Raw genomic sequence first — 20,778 nt, 5'->3', positions numbered from 1 at the left:
CTCCTCGTACCTGCATGTAATTTCCCATTTCCAACCAAATAATGAATTGCATCTCAACCAAGTAATGACTTAGTTGAGGGCCCCATCACCGCGCTGAGTCAACTACGCAGCGTAAATGCAAGCACAAACACTTCACCTGTACTGCACCGCCATCATGATATCATTGACGCCCATTGGCGCGACACGCTCAAACAGGCGTTCGTTGCGTTTCATCTCCTCCACACCCGCAAAGTGGCCTGCTTCGAAGGCCTTGAGAAGCTTCTCCTTGGGCAGGTCCTTCCAGCCTTGCAATATTCGCATCACCTCCTCCAGAGGAGGTGACTCATTGCGACCTGCACCAAACAATGCTCTCAACACGCTCAATATCCAGCTATCAGTGTTTATCGTTTTGGCACCTGTGCTTCTGCCCACAGTGACATGGTACTCACCAAGCTTGCGGGTCAGGTAGATCTTCATCACCACGAGAGCATAGAGGTGGGGTGGTGAAACTGCTGCTGGCATAAAAACCAAAGGAAGAGGGGCACAATTGGTGCGCTCTATTTCGCGAACAACTTCATAGCCCACAATGGCCCCCAGGCAGGTGCCAAATATGGCATATGGTTTATCGGTAAGGGGCAGGCTTCGCGCCAAGAGCCGTGCAAGCTCACGCACATCGTTGACTGCCGGCTCGCCTTCGCGACGGCCACGACCAGGCAGCTCCACTGGGCACACCTGGACAGATGCTGGCAACATCTGAGCCCACCTGAAGCAGCAGTATATCAGCAGCAGAATGTTAACGATCAGACATGCAGGGCAGCGTGTGGAATGAGGACACTACAACATTCAAGCGTAGGTGGCAATATGTGATTGGTCTGGCAATTTGTTGCCAATGGCATGCATATGCAGCAAACGGCGTGTGAACGCAGGTAGCATTTTTTATTCAATGTTCGGATTCTGTCCGCGAGAAGACACGCACCGACCATACACATTCTCTGACACCCCTCCGGCGTAGGGCAGGCAGAAAACACGCATCTTGACACTAAACGGAGCAGGCGCGACCCATGAGGTTGCCGCTGGTTCCCTTTGCAGACGAAGCTGCGCTTGTTTTGGCAGTGCATTAGAGGTGGCGGACAGGAACATGGAACTTGGAGATGCTTTGCTTCTGATTGCCGACGAGTTTGTTGTTGCGAGCTGGCCAGCAGCTTCAGCCACGATTTGTTACCCAAATGTCACAGTTTGTGGGTCCTCAATTAGCACCATCAGCTCAACGCCAAGCTGCTCCTGCACAAAACCGGGTTGTGGTGGCCACGTTTCTCAGAACATGCAAGACAGACAAACTCTGTGCATGATGAACTCCTGAGTTGTAGAGCTAGACTTTCTTGCCTGAAGTTTTCGACGCAACTCAAGACCAGCTAGGGAGTCCATTCCTTGATGAGCCAACGGCTGGTCATGGACGGTAACCGCAATGCCCATCACGTCCGAGATGACTTGCATCACTGTCGCTTTAACTGTCTCAGGTGACCATGCAGCTCCTAGTGCTGCCTGTTGCTGCATTGACACACTCGCCATTGGATGCACAGGTTTTGATGCAGCTTGCGGCGGTCGTCCCTCTGCCTGGTGCTGCATGCCGAGCCCCTTGTACATCTGGGGCAGTTGAGGCACGCCAGCCAGCAGCGCACGCCAATAACCAATGTTGACGGCGCCCACAACAGCTGCGCGTTGCCCGTGCGAACCTGCCAGTACGGCATGCATGGCAGTCAAGCCTGTCTCACTGGTCAGCATTCCCAGCGCGGCGGCCTGCTGCTTGCTAATGCGATGCCTGTTTTGTACCATCCCTGCAGAAAAGGCCGCAGCTCGTGTTGATTTGTGCCTAAAACTGCAATTGTAAGCTCTTTGTAGGGGGAGCCCCATCTTCCCTCTTTCTTCCTAGCATCCCCTCATTCAGCCTTCCCATCATGCAAACAAAACTCGATGTTACCTACAGACGCCCATGCTCCCCATTGCACAGCCACAGTCCCCATTCCTGCCAAAGCCTGCCCCTGGGCAAACGTATCCAGGACGGCATTGGCTGCTGAGTAATTGGCATGTGCAGACAATCCAGCAATGCTTGATACTGACGAAAACAGCAGGGAGAAGGCAGTTGCGTCAGCAGGTGCAGCATCGATGCAATTTTGAAGTGCTCCCAACTTGGGGGCAATAGCCTGACGCATGGTCCTGAGGGATTGAAGTGGCAGGCGTGCCTCACTCTGCACCGTTGTTCAAGTGGAATGACTCTTGTTAACAACATGTGACAACATGAATTTGATACTTTCCATGTGTTCAGCCAAGTCATGCTTAGCAGAGCACCAGACGAGAACCCACCTGCAGGCCTGCAGTGTGGGCAATGCCACCAAGTTGCCAGTTCTGTGCACAGGCAATGGCCACCAAAAGATGTGCATCCTCAGAAAAAGAAACGTCGCACTTGGCAGTGGTAATCAGCGCAAGCGAACCAGTAATGGCTGCCGCATCCGCATTTGCTGACAGACCAGAGCGGCTCAGGAGCACGACGATGCGAACTCCGCTGTGTGCGAACCAGAGAGCAGTTAGCATGCCAAGGCCGCCCAATCCACCAGTGATAACATAGCTTCTATGCTTGCTTACTGCAGATGCTGCTTCTGTCTCATTCGGCACCACATTGCTGTTGTTGCCAGATGCTGTGTATGTGAGCAGTGGACGGTACAGAGCACCGTATCGGGCCGCCACTCCGTACATGTCAGACTCTGGCAGAGTGCTGGGTCGCAGCGTTCCCAATGACAGCGTTCCAGATAGCACGCTGTTCCTGTCCGTCGGATCCACATCAAATAATTGTGAGCTATGGGAGGGCAACTCATAAGGTAGATTCTTCAAAACGGCACTGATGGCGGCAGCCCTAATAGCTTGCTGGGACGCGATGAAGCCCTGATCTATAGGAACGCTGCCCAACGTGCACACACATATGTCTTTGAGTGTAGAAGACCTATGGCCATGCAATAACTGAACTGTGTCCGCAGCGGCCACCGAAGCCGCCTGACACATCACCAACGGACCAACAGGCTGATGTCTTCGGGCTGCTGAACTAGCCCTGAGAGAAGGCAACGGCTGGGCAGGAGGCACTTGAATGCCTGCAAGGCTCTCAGCTGCCTGCCACATGACCACATAAATGCAATCAGATGCTGCTCCTCCGAATGACGGCGGCTCCACCGGGAGAGCAGCTGAGCTATAATGCAACCCTTCCATTGATGCTGCATGGTGGGAAATATGGCGTACGCCAGGTGCTGTAAGGTCAAGCTGAGAGTCGGCTGCACTGTACACAACAGCTTCTGCGCGTGTGGGCACTGTCGGCAAGCATGAACAAACAACGCCCATTGGTACACTGCTGTGGCGGTTGCTGCTACTGCAATTGATGACTAAGGCTTGGATAACTGTTGGGTGCAGGATGAAGCCATCAGCTGCCTTGCTGGTCAAGCTAACCAGCATGGCATGCATCTGCGGTGCTTTTAACGGCATGCTGCAGCGATCTCCAAGGAGTAAGGCCTGCAGGCAAAACTAATCCCAGAAAGCTGTGTGGAGAAATGCAGGGAACCTGTCAGCAAGTGCAAATACAAAAGCAAGCCGGCTTACCTTACACACCTTGGCTTCTGAATGTGGCACCAGCTTTCGTTGCTGTCCGGGGCGAGCAAACAATGGAATGGCAAGCCTCACTTGTGTGCTAAGGCAGTCTTGTTTCTGGCCCGCTGCATTATTGCCAGCCGCATTCAACTGGCCGGCGCAGACTTTCATGGAAAGGGCAGGCACCGACGGGTTCATTTCTTCGTTAAGTGCAGCCAGATTAGTCACGGTTGTGCCATCCAACAGCATCTGCTTATGTTCTGGCAGGTTGCCATCGCCTAAACAGCTTGCGGACACAGCCGTGGACATTTCCAGAATGGCGCCCAGCGGCAGGTAAGCACTGCCACGGAGCTGATAGTCCCGAAGAAAGCTCAGGTGCGCAAAAGTAGGGAAAAAGCTGAAAATTGCCATGTCCCTGAAACTCATCACTCTATGCAAAATGGTGTGTGGCTGCGGAAGCATGTGATGCCTGCTGCGATGCCAGGACATTTGCACCTGCAAATCAAGTAGAAAATAAAGAATGAGAAAGAACATTTCATAGTATCTGTATCTTCTGTCGCATCATTTGATGAACACCGCTAGTGCATTCACGCCGATCTCCCGGAACATCCAACACCGGGCAGTCTTCAAGACCAGGTTGCATCAAAAGGTTGAAGCAGCCCCGGAGGGTTAGCTTTACTACCTGGGGGTTGTCGCCTGTTCCCTCGCTTGCCCGTGATATGAGCATGTGGGCATTGACGCCACTCATGCCAAAGGAACTTGTGCCCATTATCGAGCTTGTACACATGGCCGTTGTAGGAGCTGCCTGTCACAACGCTCGCACGCCCGCATTCAAGGCAGCGCGCTGACGGGTGCGCAACCAATCACCCAGTGCTGCTGCCACATAGGGGTTGAGGTTGCACAAGTGCATTACTTCTGGCGCTGCTTGCTTGTGTAATGCAGCAACAGACAACAACAGACCGGTAATGCCTGCTGTGCCCTCAGTATGACCAAAACATGACTTGTTGGACAACAGTGTAACAGCGGCAATGCCTCCGCTCGACGTGCCACTCATCGCCAGGCTGAGAGCCCCCACCTCAATGGGGTCACCCAAAGGTGTTCCCGTCCCATGAACACTCAGCATGCACAGCTGCGAGGTAGACAAGCTGCCTGATGCAAGCGCTGTTCGCACCAGCGCCGTTTGTGCGGGCCCGCTCGGTGCTGTGAGCCCACTGCTGCGACCACCCTGGTTCACACTGGAGCCTTGCACAATGACTGAGGGTGTCTCAGAAGTGCGGGGATGCTGCAGCTGAGCAAGCTGCTGTCGGCAAAGCATCAGGGTTGCAACACCTTCTGCTCTACCATAACCATCTGCGGAGGCCTCAAAAGTTTTGCATCGGCCCACAGGGGACAGTGCCTGCGTTGAAACAGTGACAATCCACAAGTCAGTTTTCACTATGCACAATCCTGAGCAGATGCACAGGTAGGCTTCACACTGTTTTGCAAAAATACATTCCATGCAGGTTTTGCAAATGAGATTGCTACCTGCAGCTGACAAATGGCTGCCGTGGTATTTGCCAGCAGCATGACGTTGCTGCCGGCTGCCACCGCGGCATTGCACTCAGCAAGCACCAAGCCCTTGTGTGCCAGATGGCAAGCCACCAGGGACGAAGAGCAGGCGGTGTCCGTACTCACACAGGGGCCTACATGTCAGTATCAGGCATGACCATGATACCGAGTAGTTTAAGAAAATAGAGAGAAAACTAGACAGAAAATGCATGTGTCAGTGTGGCCAAACCTGTAAAGCCAAAGGTGTAAGAGATGCGGCCAACCATGTAACTCAGACCGGTGCCAATCACTGCCTGTGGCGGTAACTTGTGACCACCAGATAAAATCACACTGGTGTACTCATTGTACATACAGCCAGCATACACGCCTGCGGGTGGGGAGGGGATTGACGCAGCAGGGGCAATGATGTACGTGCTCTATACAAGCCATCAAGAGAGCAGTGAAACCGAATTTCCGCACCAGTCGGGTTGTCTACCGCTACCGAAACTGCCTCAGTCCGTGAGACTAATGTCCCTTCCAGCAGCAGCCGTTGTTGTGGATCCATTGCAGCAGCTTCGTTACGTGACAGCTTGAACAAACCATGATCAAACAGGTCAACGCCTGAAGCAGGCACATATCGCTTTTCAGGCTACCTGCTACATGCATCTTACTGTGGCCACATGGTATTGCATCTCACAGAATCCTAGGATGTTTTTTCACTGGTACCACTTTGTTACCTGAGCAAAATGCGCCAAAACGGACATAGATGGTCATCGCTTGAGGGGTTGTAGATGGGTGATACCCCGCATCAATTTCCCACCTCCCAAGGGGCACCTCCTTCTGCAAATTGGCACCATCATTTGCGGCAGCCCAGAAAGCGGACATCCCTGCAGGAGTAAAGTTTAAGAGAAGTAAGGGTCATCGCCTGGCAGAGGAGTGCCAGCGACTCAATGCACATTTGTGCAATGAACAAGAACAATAGCTACCTGTGATATCTGCTGGGAAGGTTGCAGACATTCCTGTAATTGTGGTCGAATAAGCTTCTGCTGGAGGTAGCAGACGGGAAAACAGCACGTCGCTTAACGAAGATTCTTGTAACGCGTCAACAAAGTCAGACATCTTCAGAAAGCTTGTCAAATGAGAAGTAATAGCTTCCAGGGATGGGTGATCAAACACGAGAGTGGCAGGCAAGTCGACCTTGTAGCGCTTGGCAATAGTGTTGCTCAACTCCACAGCACCTGAGTCGAGGGAGGAAAACATCAGTACTGAGGCTTTCGTTGCAATGAGGATGGAATGCGCATCTGTTGGGTGGCAAACCCTGCCTACCTAACGAATCGATGCCTGCTTCCATCAATGGCTGCTCAGATGTTACATCAATGCCAAGCATGCCCTTCACAATGCTGTGCAGCTCAGCTAGGATGGCACCAGCATCAAGCACGGTATTGGGGAGAGATGCAGGTTCATGTGCATTGTTATCACTTGGCGCATGGTTGAGGTTGAGATATGCGGCCAAAGCCGAAATGGTTGGGTAGTCAAAAGTAAGAGTCGCAGGTAGCTCGGTTCCTAGCGCATCTGAGATGCTGTTCCGCAGCTCCACAGCCCCTGCATCAACACACTTGTACATTTTGAATAGAGTTATTGCAAGAAATGCTGTGCTACATTTACTACAGTATTTATGACCCATTTCCTTGCATTTGGCAACACGCTTGACAACCTCTGCAACTTGGCCTGTGACAGCTCCTCAGACTTCCACTCACCCAGAGAGTCCAGGCCTGCCTCCATGAGCGGCTGGTCGGGAGGCACTGCAGCACCCAGCATGCCATTCACCATGGTAGTCACCAATCCGAGAACATCAATGTGGGTTGCCGTTGCATGCCCAGGAGATGCCACGGCCTGGTTGTCATCACCAACGGGGCGCGCTTTGTCTAGCAAGGCTGCAATGTTCCGTGAACCACTTGTGTTTGCTGGCACAAAGTCGGCAAAAATGGATGGAACCTGCTGAGCCCCTCGGAACAGTTGCGTCCACAAAATGCTGGCACCAATAACAGCAGGCATTTGTGCCAAGCTACACGTGACCGCCTGAAGTATGGCCATGCCAGTAACGCCTGCATCAAGCCCAAAACGAGGGGCAGCAAGCATCACATCAATTTCACGTCCTATGTGCTCTAACTTGCGCTATTAGCAATGTGTGCAACTGTTCTGCAACTAGCTTTTTGTGCATGAGCGACATGTGGGTACCTGTGATGACTCCCAACCCGCTTTTCCGGAATCTCTCCAGGATACGGGGGTTGTTCCCTGCCATGCCAGTCGCCCATGGGCCCCACATGATGCTACTGTTCTGAATGCCGCTGTTCACGTGGTCTTGTGCAATGCCCTCCAATGCACCGTTACCGGCAGCATAGTTACTTTGGCCTGGAGTGCCCAGCTGTGCAGTGAGAGAGCTGAATTGGACAACCCTATCCAGCGGCATTCCTGACGCCACGCGCAACAAGCACAGTGCGCCCGATGCCTTGGGAGCAAACACGATTCGTAGGGATTGTGCTGTCTGACGGCTGAGCAGCGTGTCGTGCAGGACTGCGCCAGCATGCAAGATGCCAGTAACCATCTGTGACCCAGAGGCAGCTAGCCCTTGCATAAGGCCTGCCATGTCGGCAGTCACTGCGATATCGCTGGCTGACATAGTAATGCAGCTAGCATGTGATGAAAGCATAGCTGCCATCGGATGCGTGAAACGGCCACTTCGCCCAAGTAGCCAAACATGAACGTGGGGATGGGAGGTTGCGATCCAGCACCCTGCCAACTGACCGATGTCTCCCAGACCTCCACTGACCAGAATACTGCCAGGTGCTGTCTGTCTTGCTGTCTCCATGTGCTGTAGCTTCGCGGTCTGTTTAAAAATTGCAAGCATGCATGGGTGTGAGCAGGCATTCCCTGCAGATTCACAATGGGATGCAGCCTTAGAAACATATACCTCTTTAGTTGCCGGTACTTTTCATCTCCTGCATTGCTATTACTTGCCTGTCACAGCGGTGCCAAATGCATCTGTGGACTCAGCCGGCAGCTTCGCAGTTGCTGCGGCAAAGGCCTCGTGGGTGAACTGTGCAAAGTGAAGGTCTGTGATCTCACGTGCTGCCACCTTGAGCAGCCCGGAAACCGCTGCATATGCCGGGCTGCTTTTGCGTGTGCCAGCTGTCAATAGCTGGGAGTTAACAATCACGGCAGCTTCCGACCTACCACGCATGGCAGTTTGCAGTAGCTTCAAACTATTCTGCACTGCCTCAAACGCATTTGATGCCCCGCGCACAGGCAGCTGCAGGCCACTGCTGTTCCCTATTTCCCACAGGAGGCCATGCTGCACAATGGAACATACTGCGGGGTTCCCGGCATCTATTGGAATACTGGCCTCCCATTGTATGGCGTACATGAGTTTTGCAGACTGGAAAGTGTGTGCCCCATCTGCTGTCTTCCTGCTAGATGGTGCCACCTCTGCTGACTGGGTATTGCCGGTTGGCTTGAAAAGCATCGCTCCGATGTGCAGCTGGGGTTTAGGTTCGCCATTTTCAGTCGCCACGCGATAGCTGCATGCTACAGCACCGTCTGGTATTGTACTGCCCATGAGAGCAGCACTGGCTGCCCAGGTGGCCCGTGGGCTAATGTGCTCCGCAGTCGCGACGTGAAACACGCTTAAGCCAGCCGGGACACGGATAATGGCACTTCTGGCAGTAGATTTGAAGGCCGAGCCAATCTGAAGTAGGAAACAGCACAGAGGAAGACTGCTTAAACCCACATTCATGAAGAAACAATCTGCCATTCTCAGTGCATGCAAAAATGCCAGATCTAGGAGTGTGTTTGTTCTGACCTGGGTTGCATTGTCAGTAACTGCTGGATGCACATGATACTGCCCAGATTGGGAGAAAAATTTGCTCCTCTGGATGCCTGCGATGCCGGAAGGCAGCTGCGCCGAACCTCCTGCTGTGGCCCACTCAGCGCAGCTAAATAGTAGGGAGAATGTTGTTTGACCGTGAACTGCTAGGTCAGCCTGGCTTGTGGCATCCTTTTCCTCCACAGAGCAAGCATATGAACCAGCAAGATGAGTTGATGCCTCACTGAGAGTGCTGCTGCTGGTGAGCTTCAACCTTCCCGTGGCTGCTTCTACAGCCACCGCTAGAATGACAAAGTTTGGGAGGCTGCCGCTGCATGCTGGCAGCCTCAGCGGGGCAGGAATCGACACGCTGACCAGAGCTGGTGTGGCAGAGCCTGCGGTGCCTGCTTTGCGAGAATCATTTGCTGCCGAAATCAGAAGCAACGCTCCTGCTGCGTGCGCTGCTTCAAACATAGCTGCTCCAGGGAGTAACCGCCTGCCCTGCACGTGATGGTCCCAAAGATAAGCTGTGCTGGCGCTTTGAAGTACTCCCTGCACCTGTAGTACGTGACGAGCTCCTGTCAGCGCTCTGGAAAGTGCATGCGGTGGTGTACTGAACCAGAATCTCCGCCGCTGCCACTCAATTGGACGGCACTGCTGGGTGGCTGGCTGCCCAGGCCCCTTGACAATGATAGCATGCGCATTCGTGCCCTGGAAGGCAAAGGAGCTGATCCCACATGCTGCCTGCCAGGGTGAGCTAAGAGTGTTGCCCACTGTCGCTGGGCTACCCTGCCGGCTTGCATGTGCCACTCTGCTGCCCGCCATGTACCCATGAAGCAAAGTGCTCAGCATAGGATTGAAAACTTGCAAGTGCATCACACCACTAATGCTATTGTATGCAATCATAGTGGCCGCATGAGTGACTCCAACAGTTCCGGCAACCGGCTCGCTGTGTCCAATGCGTGACTTGGCAGTAGTCAGTTGCAAAGGTGTGCTGCCATAGTGCAGTACTGCTAGTGCAGCGCTAAGTTCAATTGGGTCCCCAAGTGCTGTGCCTGCACCCAGTAGCATGAAGATAGGGGCAGGCACTGTCAGTTGTCATGCTGACAGCATGCCACAAGCTGGCGCGTGACAGCAAATCCTAAGGCCGGCCTCTTTTGAAACAGCACGCAGTTGCAACAAATTAAATGCAAGTGAGGGTGAAGGACCTGTGCCATGCATTTCCAACGCCACTATGTCCCTGGGTTGCAAACTTGCTGCTTGCAAAGTACCACGAATCACGGCTTGCTGGCTGGGTCCATTGGGTGCAGTCAGACTGCTGCTGCGCCCATCCTGATTGATAAATGTTGCTTGAAGGTATGCTGCCTCAATGTGATTTGACAGATCTGCGCCATCTGCTAACATCAGGGCGGTGCAGGCTTCGGCACGCGCGTACCCATCAGCTCCAGCATCCAGTGTCTTGCAGCGCCCATCTTGTGTTAGCATACCGGCCGACTGAGCGGCAGCAGTGGTAGCCTCTGAGAGCATGAGATTGATGCCAGCTGCAAGTACGGCCCACTGTGGCAAGCTTCGTAATTGAGCCATGCCATGGTGAGTGGCCACCAGTGCTGATGAGCACGCAGTGTCGATGCTGACTGCTGGTCCTTTGAAGCCGTAGACAAAAGACAGCCGGCCAGCCGCCACCGAGAAGCTTCCGCCAGTAGCTGCACGCAGGATGGAGGGGTGACAAGACCAGGAAGTCAGGGCATGTGTGTGCGGGTGGACGGGGTCTGCCAACCTTAGCAGATGTGAGCGGGCATGAGTAAGTGAATGTGTGTGCTATTTGTCAGCTTCACACTGAAGATTTGATCTACAGGGCCCTGCAATGCGCTGACCTGAGTAAGGGCCAATAGTATGAAGGTAGGGACGTGCGAGGTTGCCATACTCCATTTGTTGAATGCCAACATACACAGCGCTCTCCGGTGCAGAGTTGCGGCTTCTGGTATCAAGGCCTCGCACTACCTCCCAAGTCACCTGCAGCATATGTATAGAACAGCCAATGTTGTAACCGACCAAACCTTAGAATGGGATGGGCCCATGCATGCGTGTGTGTTTTGTTGGGGCTTGTTGCAGGGGTGGTGGTGGTATGGTCGAAGAGCAAATGATACATGTGGTGCATGTAGGGACCCCTGTGGGAACCTGGTGGAAGCACACCTCCAAAAGCAGGCGTTGCTGTGGGTCCATGAGTTCTGCTTCTGCACTCGTGATGCCAAATAAAGATGCATCAAACTGGTCGATGCCATGTAGGAAGCCTCCATAGCGTGTACGGAGCACCGACTTGCCAATCTGCACAGCATGAAGTGACGTATTCTACATGACTTGGAATGTCTGTGGGTGTCAATTGTGTCCATTGTATCATCGTACATGGGACAAAATATGCGAAATTACATGAGTAGCAGAGGAACGTACCCGCAGAGCCTCAAGATCCCATCGCTCAAATGGCACCGAGCATATGCCATCAGCATCTCTACCACACACGGTGTGATCCATGGGGAGGCGGCTGGCCATTGTTACGCTGGCAATCCGGCTGCTGTGCAAAGCATGGGGGGCATCAATCGGGCCAAATCCTGCGGAAATAGGAAGTTGCTGTGCCCTCATGCTGGCATATGATGCCGCCAAATCTGGTGCATGTCCATGTGTCCCCATGATGCCATGTATGAATGATGCCATTGCTTGGACAGAAGGATAATCGAACACCAGTGTGCCAGGCAGTTGTACACCAAGTGTGCTGCTAAGAGTGCTGGACAGCTCAACAGCAGAGAGGCTGTCGAAACCTCCAGCAGGGAAGTTGCCTGTGCCTGCAAGTGCAATCACGCCACGCTGTTGCTCAGGGCAGCTCCTCTACTCTCGAAGAAAAGGACAGACAGAAAGGAAGAATGAGTACGCCCGTAGGCATGGGTTGAGGAAACCGGTGGCAGTTTGCCCCGAAGGGTCAAGCCCACCGGCTGCCAGCTCCCCTACACTGGACAACACATCAACTTCCACTGCATGGGAGGTAAGATTGGGTCCGGAATTACCAGCTTACCATCCAGATCCACCCCGAGAATGTCACTAGCTGCGTCCTTGACTGCCTGCTCCACTTGCTGCAGGCCCACTGGGGCAATGTTTGTTTCTTTGCTGCTCCCAAAGCTGCCATTTGTGGCAGCCACAGTGCAAACAGGCATGTCATTTGCACTAGGTGATGGTGCACGGCCTTGAGATGTCAGCAACAGGCCATCGAGCAAGCCCCATCGGCCCTTTGCTGAGTAAATTGTAGAGAAGCGAAGGACATCAATGCGTGCATACAACATATGGCTCACACTGCCAGCCACAAGGCGGGACTCTGTAATCTGCATTGATCACAAACAGAAGCTCAACGGCTAACTAGCTGCATTCCAGGCCCCAATGTCCTGCTTAACATCATGCATACTGCACCTGTTGTGGGCGAAGACCCTTAAGACCGAGAGCTTCCAGGCCTCCCACGTGCGTAGCTGCCATGCCAGAGGTTGCAAATGGACCATACTGAATAGCTGTGCAAGGCAAGCCGGCTTGCTGAGTACGTGCTGCATATATGTCCAAGAAAACATTGGCAGACGCATAGTGTGCAGCACCGGTTTGGCTCCAAACCGAAGAGGTGGAGGAGAAAGCAAGCTGGGACTGAAGCGGTAGGGCGGCCTCCTGAAATGCTGATGTCATTGCTGTCTGCACGAGCAGGGGCACACATACACATGCAGTGCATAAGGATGCCGGGAGATAATCATGCAGCAGCGATCCCCAATAAAGGTCCGCACCTTGACTTCTGCAATCTCTCGAAACTCAGTGGTGCTCATGTCTCGAAGCATTGCAAAACCTGGCACTCCTGCCGCATGTGCAAAATGATCGATGAGTGGCAGTGCCTCCCTAACCCAACCTAAGACTTGCCCCATTGAATGTCTGCAGCGCGAGTCGGCCTTGATTGCAAACACCGAGCATCCAGAAGCCACAAGATTGCAAAATGCATCCAGCGACAAGCTGCCGCCACGGGACGACAAAACAAGCATGCGACAGCCACGATGAACGAGGTGCTGACAATATTCATGACCCAGTCCCTGCACAATAGTATCAAATTAGTATACATTATTGACCATATACATTGTACTCGCTGGCCTCTCCCCAAGCAATCCTTGTTAACCCACCACTTCAAACACACACACCACCCCCTTTACCGTGACCTGCACACTGGCACCACTCCAGCAATGCATCTTGCATTCACCCGCAGCAGCCACATAAGCCTCATTACAAGAGAGCTGCTTGTTCAATGGAGCGCTGCATAGCGCACCTTACTGCCACCAGAAACCAGGGCTGTTGAAATCTTAGCATATGGACGTGCTCTAGGGGTTGCTCCTTGTGTCAACTGCAAGGCGTATACCCTTCCGCTGCGGAATGCCACTTCAAACCCATATGCCTGGTCAGTAATAGATGTCAAGGTAGTAACTGGCGGTGGCGGCACAAACTTTTGCAAATCGATGCTGGTCACAAAGGCCGAACGATTTTCCATAAAAAGAGTGCGCGCCAGCCCTGTAGCATGCAGCGAGATGCCCCCAAACACACACACACACACACACACACACACACACACACACACAGGCTCAGTTTACACCACTGTGCCTTCATTGTTCCATTGCTGCATCACTTGCAAACCTTCCTCCTCTTGCCGTTTTGACTTGCAAGGAATGTCCTGATATTCACCTTGCAAGAAAGCAACTTGAGAGCTTGTGCTAGGCCCAAGGCTGCCAACAACTTGCTGATTATATGTAATCAGTGCAATCCGCAGCCCAGTTGACAACCGAGCCACTGCACGGTAGGATACCAGTGCAGCTGAAAGGTCAACGGCCGAGCCTGATTCTTGTACCAAGAAACACAGCTGCTGAGACCCCAGGGTGTGCAGTAGCAGCTCCAGGTGGACTTCACTGCTGAGACACAGCTCAGAGCAACATGTCGGTGAGCTGCTTGCATTGTTGGCAGTGCCGCTGTTCTCATTCCACACCGCATTCAAAGCCGCCAGCAGAACGTCACCCCCTTGCAAGTGGCTGGAATATTCGCACAGGCTGCTCAGGTAACAGGGGTGTGTGCTTAAAATTAGGCAAGGTCTGAACCGCTGCTGCACTGGAAGGATTTCAGTTGGTCGCCACAACAGCTGCCAAGCTGGTGACTGCCGCTGTGTGGCAATGCGCTTAGCCGACACCGCGGGTAATGGCCGTAACAAGAGGCCGTGCAGCTGGCATGCCGCTGGACAATTATTTGTAACCAGCAGTATGTTCTGTCCGCTGGCAATTGCTGCTCTTGGGTGAAGGCTGCTGGCAGGCGCGGGGGCAGACAGATAAAGCCTGCAACCAAGGACCGTCTGAGGAACTGGCAGGCCAGGCAAACTGATGGCGGCTTGTGTGTAGACATAGCAGCGGTTATGGCTGTTAGCACAATGCTCAAGTTGACCCACAACTGCCGTAAAGATGCAGCTGGTTGGGCCTTCTGTCGCACATGCTGTCATTGACTTGGCTACTGTAATGCCGGTGGGCGCTTTCACAATTCCAGTGCTGCTAGATGGAGAAACAACCTGGCACATTGAAGCTGTAGCACTGACTTCAGTGCCAGCCGCCACCTGGAACGACCCACTGGTGAACAGAATGCTGCATGTAACCGCCGACTCTAATGTACAGTAAATTGGTACCATCAGTATGACATCTGCCAGCGCCTGCCCGGCGTTGGATGCCTCTGTCAAGCAGCTGGCGGCTGCAGCCATGAGGTCAAAAGTGGCTGCGGTTGGAAGAAAGGCCACCGCCTCAACCTGGTGTTCCCAATTGCATTGAACAGCGGAGTGCGACAATGTGCAGTTGAATATTGCTTGGTGCTGCTTTGGCAAAATGCTCAGCAGTATGGGATTTGCTAATGGAAGAGGCCAAATCCGCCTGCTGGAAAATGTCTGCTTAAGGACTATGTTGCCTGCATGTGCATGCTGACTGGCCACGCCTACAGATCCCACTGTCACGTGTGCATTCACCCCACTCATGCCAAAGGAGCTGGTGCCCGCCAACAATGCTGCCTCATCTCCTCCCTGCTTCTGTCGAGGTACAGTGGCAGCTATGTGGCTGTGATTTTGCCAGTCTCCAAGCGCTGCCTCCACGTAGGGGTTCATGTTGCGCAAATGCATGATCGGTGCTACACAAAGTCTGCTGGCCATTTGCGCTGCCAGGAGGAGGCCAGTAATGCCTGCAGCGCCCTCGGTGTGACCATAGCACGACTTGATCGAACCCAAAGTCAACATTGCGGTTTTGTTACGACCGCTCTGAAGTGCCTGGCCAATAGCTCCCACCTCAATGGGGTCGCCCAACGGCGTTCCAGTGCCGTGAACTGCAATGAACCTAAGCTTCATGGAATTTAGACCGCCACGCCGCAATGACGTAAGGAGCAGCTTAGTCTGGCTGGGACCATTAGGGGCAGTCAGGCCACTGCTTTGCCCATCTTGATTCATCGCACTGCCACGCACTGCAGCCACTGCAAGCTGGCCAGGGTGCGGTGGAGCGAGCAAAACAACGCCAAAGCCCTCGGCACGACCGTAGCCATCGCCAGTTGAATCAAAGGACTTGCATCGCCCCGTCGATGACAGAGCCTGTGGAAGAGAGGCAGTGACAAGCGATGCAGCATAGTGCACGTCAGCCTCAAATCTCATATTCATGTTGCAGCATTGTGCGGCGCTCAAGAAAGAAAAGCAAGAAAGACACCTACTTGCAGCTGGCAGATGCCCACAGTAGTAGTTGGAGATAGCATCGCATTGACACCAGCTGCCGTCGCTGCCACGGTTTCCTGGTTAAGCAGACTGTAATGTGCCAGATGGGTGGCCACCAAAGAAGATGAACACGCAGTGTCTGTGCTAAGGCAGGGACCTGCAGCAGGGAGCATCAACACAGGGTGCATGGCGCGCGCACGCGCGTGTGTGCGTGTGTGAAGGTGGGAGTGTGTGTGTGTGTGTAATGGTGGCAGGAGTGGGGGTGGGGGAGGTGGGGGTGACTTCAGAGGATGCCGACTTTAACCATGTTACTCGCATTTGCTGCTGCACCAGGATTTAGCACACCTGCCAGGCCAAAGATGTAGGAGATACGGCCGACCATGAAGGAACGAGAGTTGCCGGTAGCAGCGGCTGCGGACAACTTCGTGCCAGCACTTGACAACACATCTGTGTATTCTTGGTACATGCAACCCACATATACGCCTGCAACAGCTTGTGAAGTGCACATGAAGCTGCATCATTCTTCTTGTATTGAAGCAATCTGTGTACTGCAAGTAGTCTGTACCTGTCTCCGTGCCAAATAAAGAGCCAGTGGCAGGACGACCATCCATCAGACAAGCATGTGATTCTTCCAGCAGCAGCCGCTGCTGGGGATCAATGGCCAATGTTTCAGTCCTGGTTAGGTTGAACATCTGCAGTAATGTGGCAAGCATTTGGGCCATGGCGTGTGCTTTATATCAATAGTGAGTTGTGGCCCTGCCTGCCCTGTATTTGCAGCATCGCCAAGCCGCGCATATGGTATCCCACCTGCCAATCAAACTTGTCGACATCATGCACGAACGTGCCAAAGCGTGCGTACATTGTGCTGTTTGTTGGCTGTGGTGCATACAGGCGGTCCAAATCCCAACGATCCAACGGCACTGTCTCAGGCAAGTCCACTGGTTGTAGTGCACCCTGCCAGAAACTGACGAGGCTGTTCGATGTGGTGGGGTACCGGCAAGACAGACCCACCAGGTTGGTAACCGTGTCTTGCTGTGCGGGCAGAGATGGCGCAGCCAGGTTGCCGGCTGTGGCCAATCCACCAGAAGCAAGTGTCCCCCCCTCAGCAGCTAATATGCCAGCTGTGTGCTGTGCTAAAGCTGCAACTGTTGGGTAGTCAAACATAACTGTGGCCGGCAGGTCGATCTCAAATCGTTTTTCCAGCTCATGTAGAAATTCAACAGCTGCCAAGCTGTCTAACCCAGCTTCCATCAGCGGCTGGCTTGATGATATCTCCATCTCTACCATGCCTCGCACAATCCGCAGAATCTCTGCCTCTACAGCAATGGCATCAACTACCTTGAGTTCCAATGTTGCTAGATCTGCATCAACTGCCATGCCAGACAATGACTCAAGCTGTGCTGCAATGAAGTTTGCCAGGGCTGTGATGGTGGGGTAGTTGAACAGAGTGGTGACCGGCAGCTCCAGGCCAAATGTGTTGGATATCTCACTGCGCAGCTCAACCACTGCCAATGAGTCAAGACCAGCTTCCATGAGAGGCTGCACGTCAGATACCTGCAGGAATCATTAAGTGAACATAAAACATGGTGATGAGACTGATGGCAGTGACTGCGTAACAGGATTGTGTGATCCAGAGCGCGTGATCCAGAGTGCGTGCATGAATGATTATGTTTGTGGGAAGGGGGAGTGGTGGGGGACAGCAGCTCCCGCGCACTTGCAGCAAGCATGGTAATGGGCAGCTCGGAATGTCTGCTGGCTTGTTATGGATTTGTGTATAAAATGGGTGGGTGGATGGGCTGCGCACGTCACCGGCCATGCAATAGCAGACCCCTTACAGCGCACCTCTGAGCCAAGGATTGCATGCACCCTGGCACGCACATCCAAAATGATGTCACCTAGGGCACTTGGCGACTTCAATGAAACAGTAGCTGCTGCCATTTCGTGTTCGCGTGCATCAATGACTGGGCTGTCGACCGAAGTTTCCGGCCAGATACTTATGGAAGCTGCCACATGCAGGAAAACACGAGGCACTGACTCCAAGCCACGTAACACACGGTCAAACAAAAACGGGGTGGCGATGGCCTACAGAGAACATTTGAAGATGGCAAAAGTGACAGAAAGTGACAGGGTCAAATGTGAGTCAGCCATTCTCGTGTTCGGCTGGAGGAAGGTGAAACTGCTTTACCTCTGCCAGCTGTGACACAGCACTGCCTTCCAGCACACTCTGCAGCACTGTCAACCCATGCATCGGCATGACGACCCCGAGGCCAGCTTTATCCACCCGCATCAGCACCATGGCATTGCTATGTGCCATGCCGACTGTGGCCCAGGCCCCCCATTGAATGCTGCTGCCTGCACAAAATTGACATGAAGTAAATACCCTCCTGAGCTCCTATGCGGTTTTCTTTTCGATGCGGGACACAGATGCACGCACACACAGCTTGCCTCCTATTCCACACTGCTGGAAAACACCCGCCCAGGCATTTAATGCACTGTTAGCGGCTGCGTAATTGGATTGCCCTGGCGTCCCTAGGAATGCTGATACTGAAGAGAACAGATTGACCACATGCATTGCGTGCGTCCGCGCAGCATTGGCAGCATGTGCCACAAAGCGCAGCTTTGGAGAAAACACGTTGCGGACCGAGGCTGCACTCTGTGCCTGCAGCATGCCATCCTGCAGTAGGCCACCTGCATGCATAATTGCTGCCAGCTGTCTGCAGGCAGTGGTACTCGAGAAGAAGGCTGCCGATGCCTCAGCTGTGAGGGAGGCATTGCACCGCAGGGCAGTGACTGGTGCTTCTGATAGCATCAGATCTGGTGTACTGCTAGTAAAGTAGCCGGTGCGACCCAGAAGTGTAAGGTGTGCCCCCAGTTGATATGCCAGCCAGGTACTCAGAAGGCTTCCAATGCCTGCAGAGGCATCACATTTTCTTGGTGCATGATTGCCCGTGTAGTACCTTTCAACTGCCGGCCGTTCTGTTTATTGATAATGACAGGTTCAATTCAGCCAGCCGCATAATAATAACAAATTCATGCCACGCACCTCCCAGACCACCAGTGATCAGCATCATGGTCTGTTGAGCCGTCTCCAAAGTGGGCGTTGCTGTCTGACGTGATGTCAAGGGAAGGAGGACAGGCTGAAACGTCACGCCATGCCGCACAAGCGAGCCGGACACATCTACTGCCTCTCCTGCTGCTGTCTGGCTAATGCTTGCTTGGCTGTCTAGGTCCACTAATGCCCATCTGGCATTAGACACTTCAGATGCTGCTACACGCACCATGCCCCAAGCAGCAGCCGATGAATGCCCTGCTGATGGGCCCATCAAGCTGGGCCCAGCACGCACTGCGCCGGTAGTAGCAACCCGAATTTGAGTTCCTCTCCTGCCCCTGCCAGTGACCTCCTGTAGTAGACTAAGCAGCTGGGAAGTCGGCATGGCAGCATCTGCACTGCTGCTGTGGCTTCTGGCCGGTGTAGCTACCAGCTGCATCAATGTATTGATATGCACCTTTACGGCTAACGCGATTGCATTGGCATGCTCCTGCTGCTGTCTTGCTTCCTGATTGTACTGCCCGGTCATGCTGTCCGCCTCCCACAGCACATGATACAGCAGGCGAGGTGCAATGGCTCCCACTTCTCCCGAATGCTCGTTGGAAACGACTGCAGAGCTCTCTTTCCTGACGAAGATAGGCAGTTTCCGAGTGGCTGCCATAACCCTCATTGGCCGCGCTTCTAAGTCTGCAATTTCAGTAACAGCTGTTTTTGCAAAAGCAGACTTCAAGCTGTAGCTGCTAACTGATGCACCGTCAAGAGAAATTTGGCTGAGCCGGCAGCTGGCATACGTATTCATATCAGCATTCGGTTTGAATTCTCGAGTCGATGCGTAGGAGCGAACTACTACTGGAACCGTGATACGGCTCATGTCGCCCTCAGAAGACTGTGCTAGTGAGGCACCGAGATGCAAGCAGCCATCCACAACAGCAGGGTGACTGCAGTAGCCGTCTGTGTGGACTACCGGGTTGATTGAAAGGCAACCTAGCTGGGAAGCCAAACGCACTTCACGCACAGGCCCTGCCGCCAGCATTGCAGACAGCTGTACCGTTGTTTCTGTGTTTGCTGGCACCACACTGGCAAATGTTTTGCTTCTGTGATCATGAGAGCAATTCCTTGTGCCTCCAGCCAGGTGTGTGATCCTGGAATGCACACTGCTTATAGTGTAGCTGCCTTCTCTGAGGCCCAGCACCAGCTGCAGCTGCATTGCTGCAGGTGAATCGCTCAGCGTGGCAGACGCTGGGATGGTGCACTCTGCGAGTAATGTCGATGTCTCTGAATCACGCTGCATAATGCTTGTTGCCAGCATGTGCCCCGCAGCCATGGCCATTTCCAGCAGAGCGCTGCCAGGCAGCAGTGGCCTACTCTGCACTTGATGGTCCCAAAGGAAGGACAGGGCAGGTGCCATTAGATAGGCCTCAAATCGGCACTGGCGCTGGCGGAGATGCACAGCAGCACGTGGAAGGAGGTGGCTAGGCATTGTCGCAGGCCATAACCTGCAGAAAGCGAGTGTTCCATCTTAGAAGTGGTCAAAACCAGCATGTTGAGATTGTTCACAATGGATGGTCCACATGCATTAACCAGCTCAGCATAATGGCCAGGCGGTCGGGTTGCCAGTGTGGCATTGTACTCACCGCATTTGCCGCCAAATATTTATCAAGTTGGGCACATGTCGGGCATTTGGCACACTGAGCAAGATGTGTGCGTTAGTACCACTCATGCCAAATGAGCTTGTGCCTGCTGCCAGCTCTGGACGCCAGATGGAGCCTGCGCTGCCCTCCTTGGGCACGCTGGCCACAGCAACATTGCGCTTGCGCCAGTCGCGCAACGCGGCTTCCACATACGGGTTCACACTGCGCAGGGTCAGCACAGCGGGGTGGCTATGCTGTTGCAGCACCTTGGCTGCCAAGAAGATGCCAGTCACGCCAGCTGCCCCCTCAGTGTGTCCATAAC

At 53.6% G+C, this 20,778-nt stretch overlaps 4 protein-coding genes across 4 annotated transcripts; all 4 read right to left on the bottom strand.

The window, feature by feature from the left end:
- Positions 1 to 4,492: 4,492 nt before the first annotated feature.
- Positions 4,493 to 6,006, bottom strand: CHLNCDRAFT_9558 (hypothetical protein; the record flags this gene model as incomplete). Its single annotated transcript, XM_005843821.1, has 5 exons — positions 4,493 to 5,002; positions 5,131 to 5,288; positions 5,384 to 5,570; positions 5,642 to 5,773; positions 5,896 to 6,006. Coding segments are annotated over 5 exons (1,098 nt in total), but the record flags the coding sequence as incomplete, so codon positions are not given.
- A 3,829-nt stretch (positions 6,007 to 9,835) lies between these two features.
- Positions 9,836 to 10,066, bottom strand: CHLNCDRAFT_27437 (hypothetical protein; the record flags this gene model as incomplete). The annotated part of the gene is made up of 1 exon (XM_005843820.1): positions 9,836 to 10,066. A coding segment is annotated over one exon (231 nt), but the record flags the coding sequence as incomplete, so codon positions are not given.
- A 27-nt stretch (positions 10,067 to 10,093) lies between these two features.
- Positions 10,094 to 11,218, bottom strand: CHLNCDRAFT_27629 (hypothetical protein; the record flags this gene model as incomplete). The annotated part of the gene is made up of 3 exons (XM_005843819.1): positions 10,094 to 10,698; positions 10,870 to 10,996; positions 11,174 to 11,218. The coding sequence occupies 3 exons, from the start codon at positions 11,216 to 11,218 to the stop codon at positions 10,094 to 10,096; spliced, it is 777 nt and encodes a 258-aa protein (XP_005843881.1).
- Positions 11,219 to 15,383: 4,165 nt separating this feature from the next.
- On the bottom strand, positions 15,384 to 16,468 carry CHLNCDRAFT_27430 (hypothetical protein; the record flags this gene model as incomplete). The annotated part of the gene is made up of 4 exons (XM_005843818.1): positions 15,384 to 15,659; positions 15,776 to 15,933; positions 16,122 to 16,259; positions 16,342 to 16,468. Coding segments are annotated over 4 exons (699 nt in total), but the record flags the coding sequence as incomplete, so codon positions are not given.
- Between the last annotated feature and the right edge of the window lie 4,310 nt (positions 16,469 to 20,778).

This window comes from Chlorella variabilis, assembly GCF_000147415.1.
Source record: "Chlorella variabilis unplaced genomic scaffold CHLNCscaffold_26, whole genome shotgun sequence".
NCBI classification, from domain to species: domain Eukaryota; kingdom Viridiplantae; phylum Chlorophyta; class Trebouxiophyceae; order Chlorellales; family Chlorellaceae; genus Chlorella; species Chlorella variabilis.
Note: the sequence above shows the minus strand (reverse complement) of the source record. Positions and strands in the feature narration are given on the sequence as shown.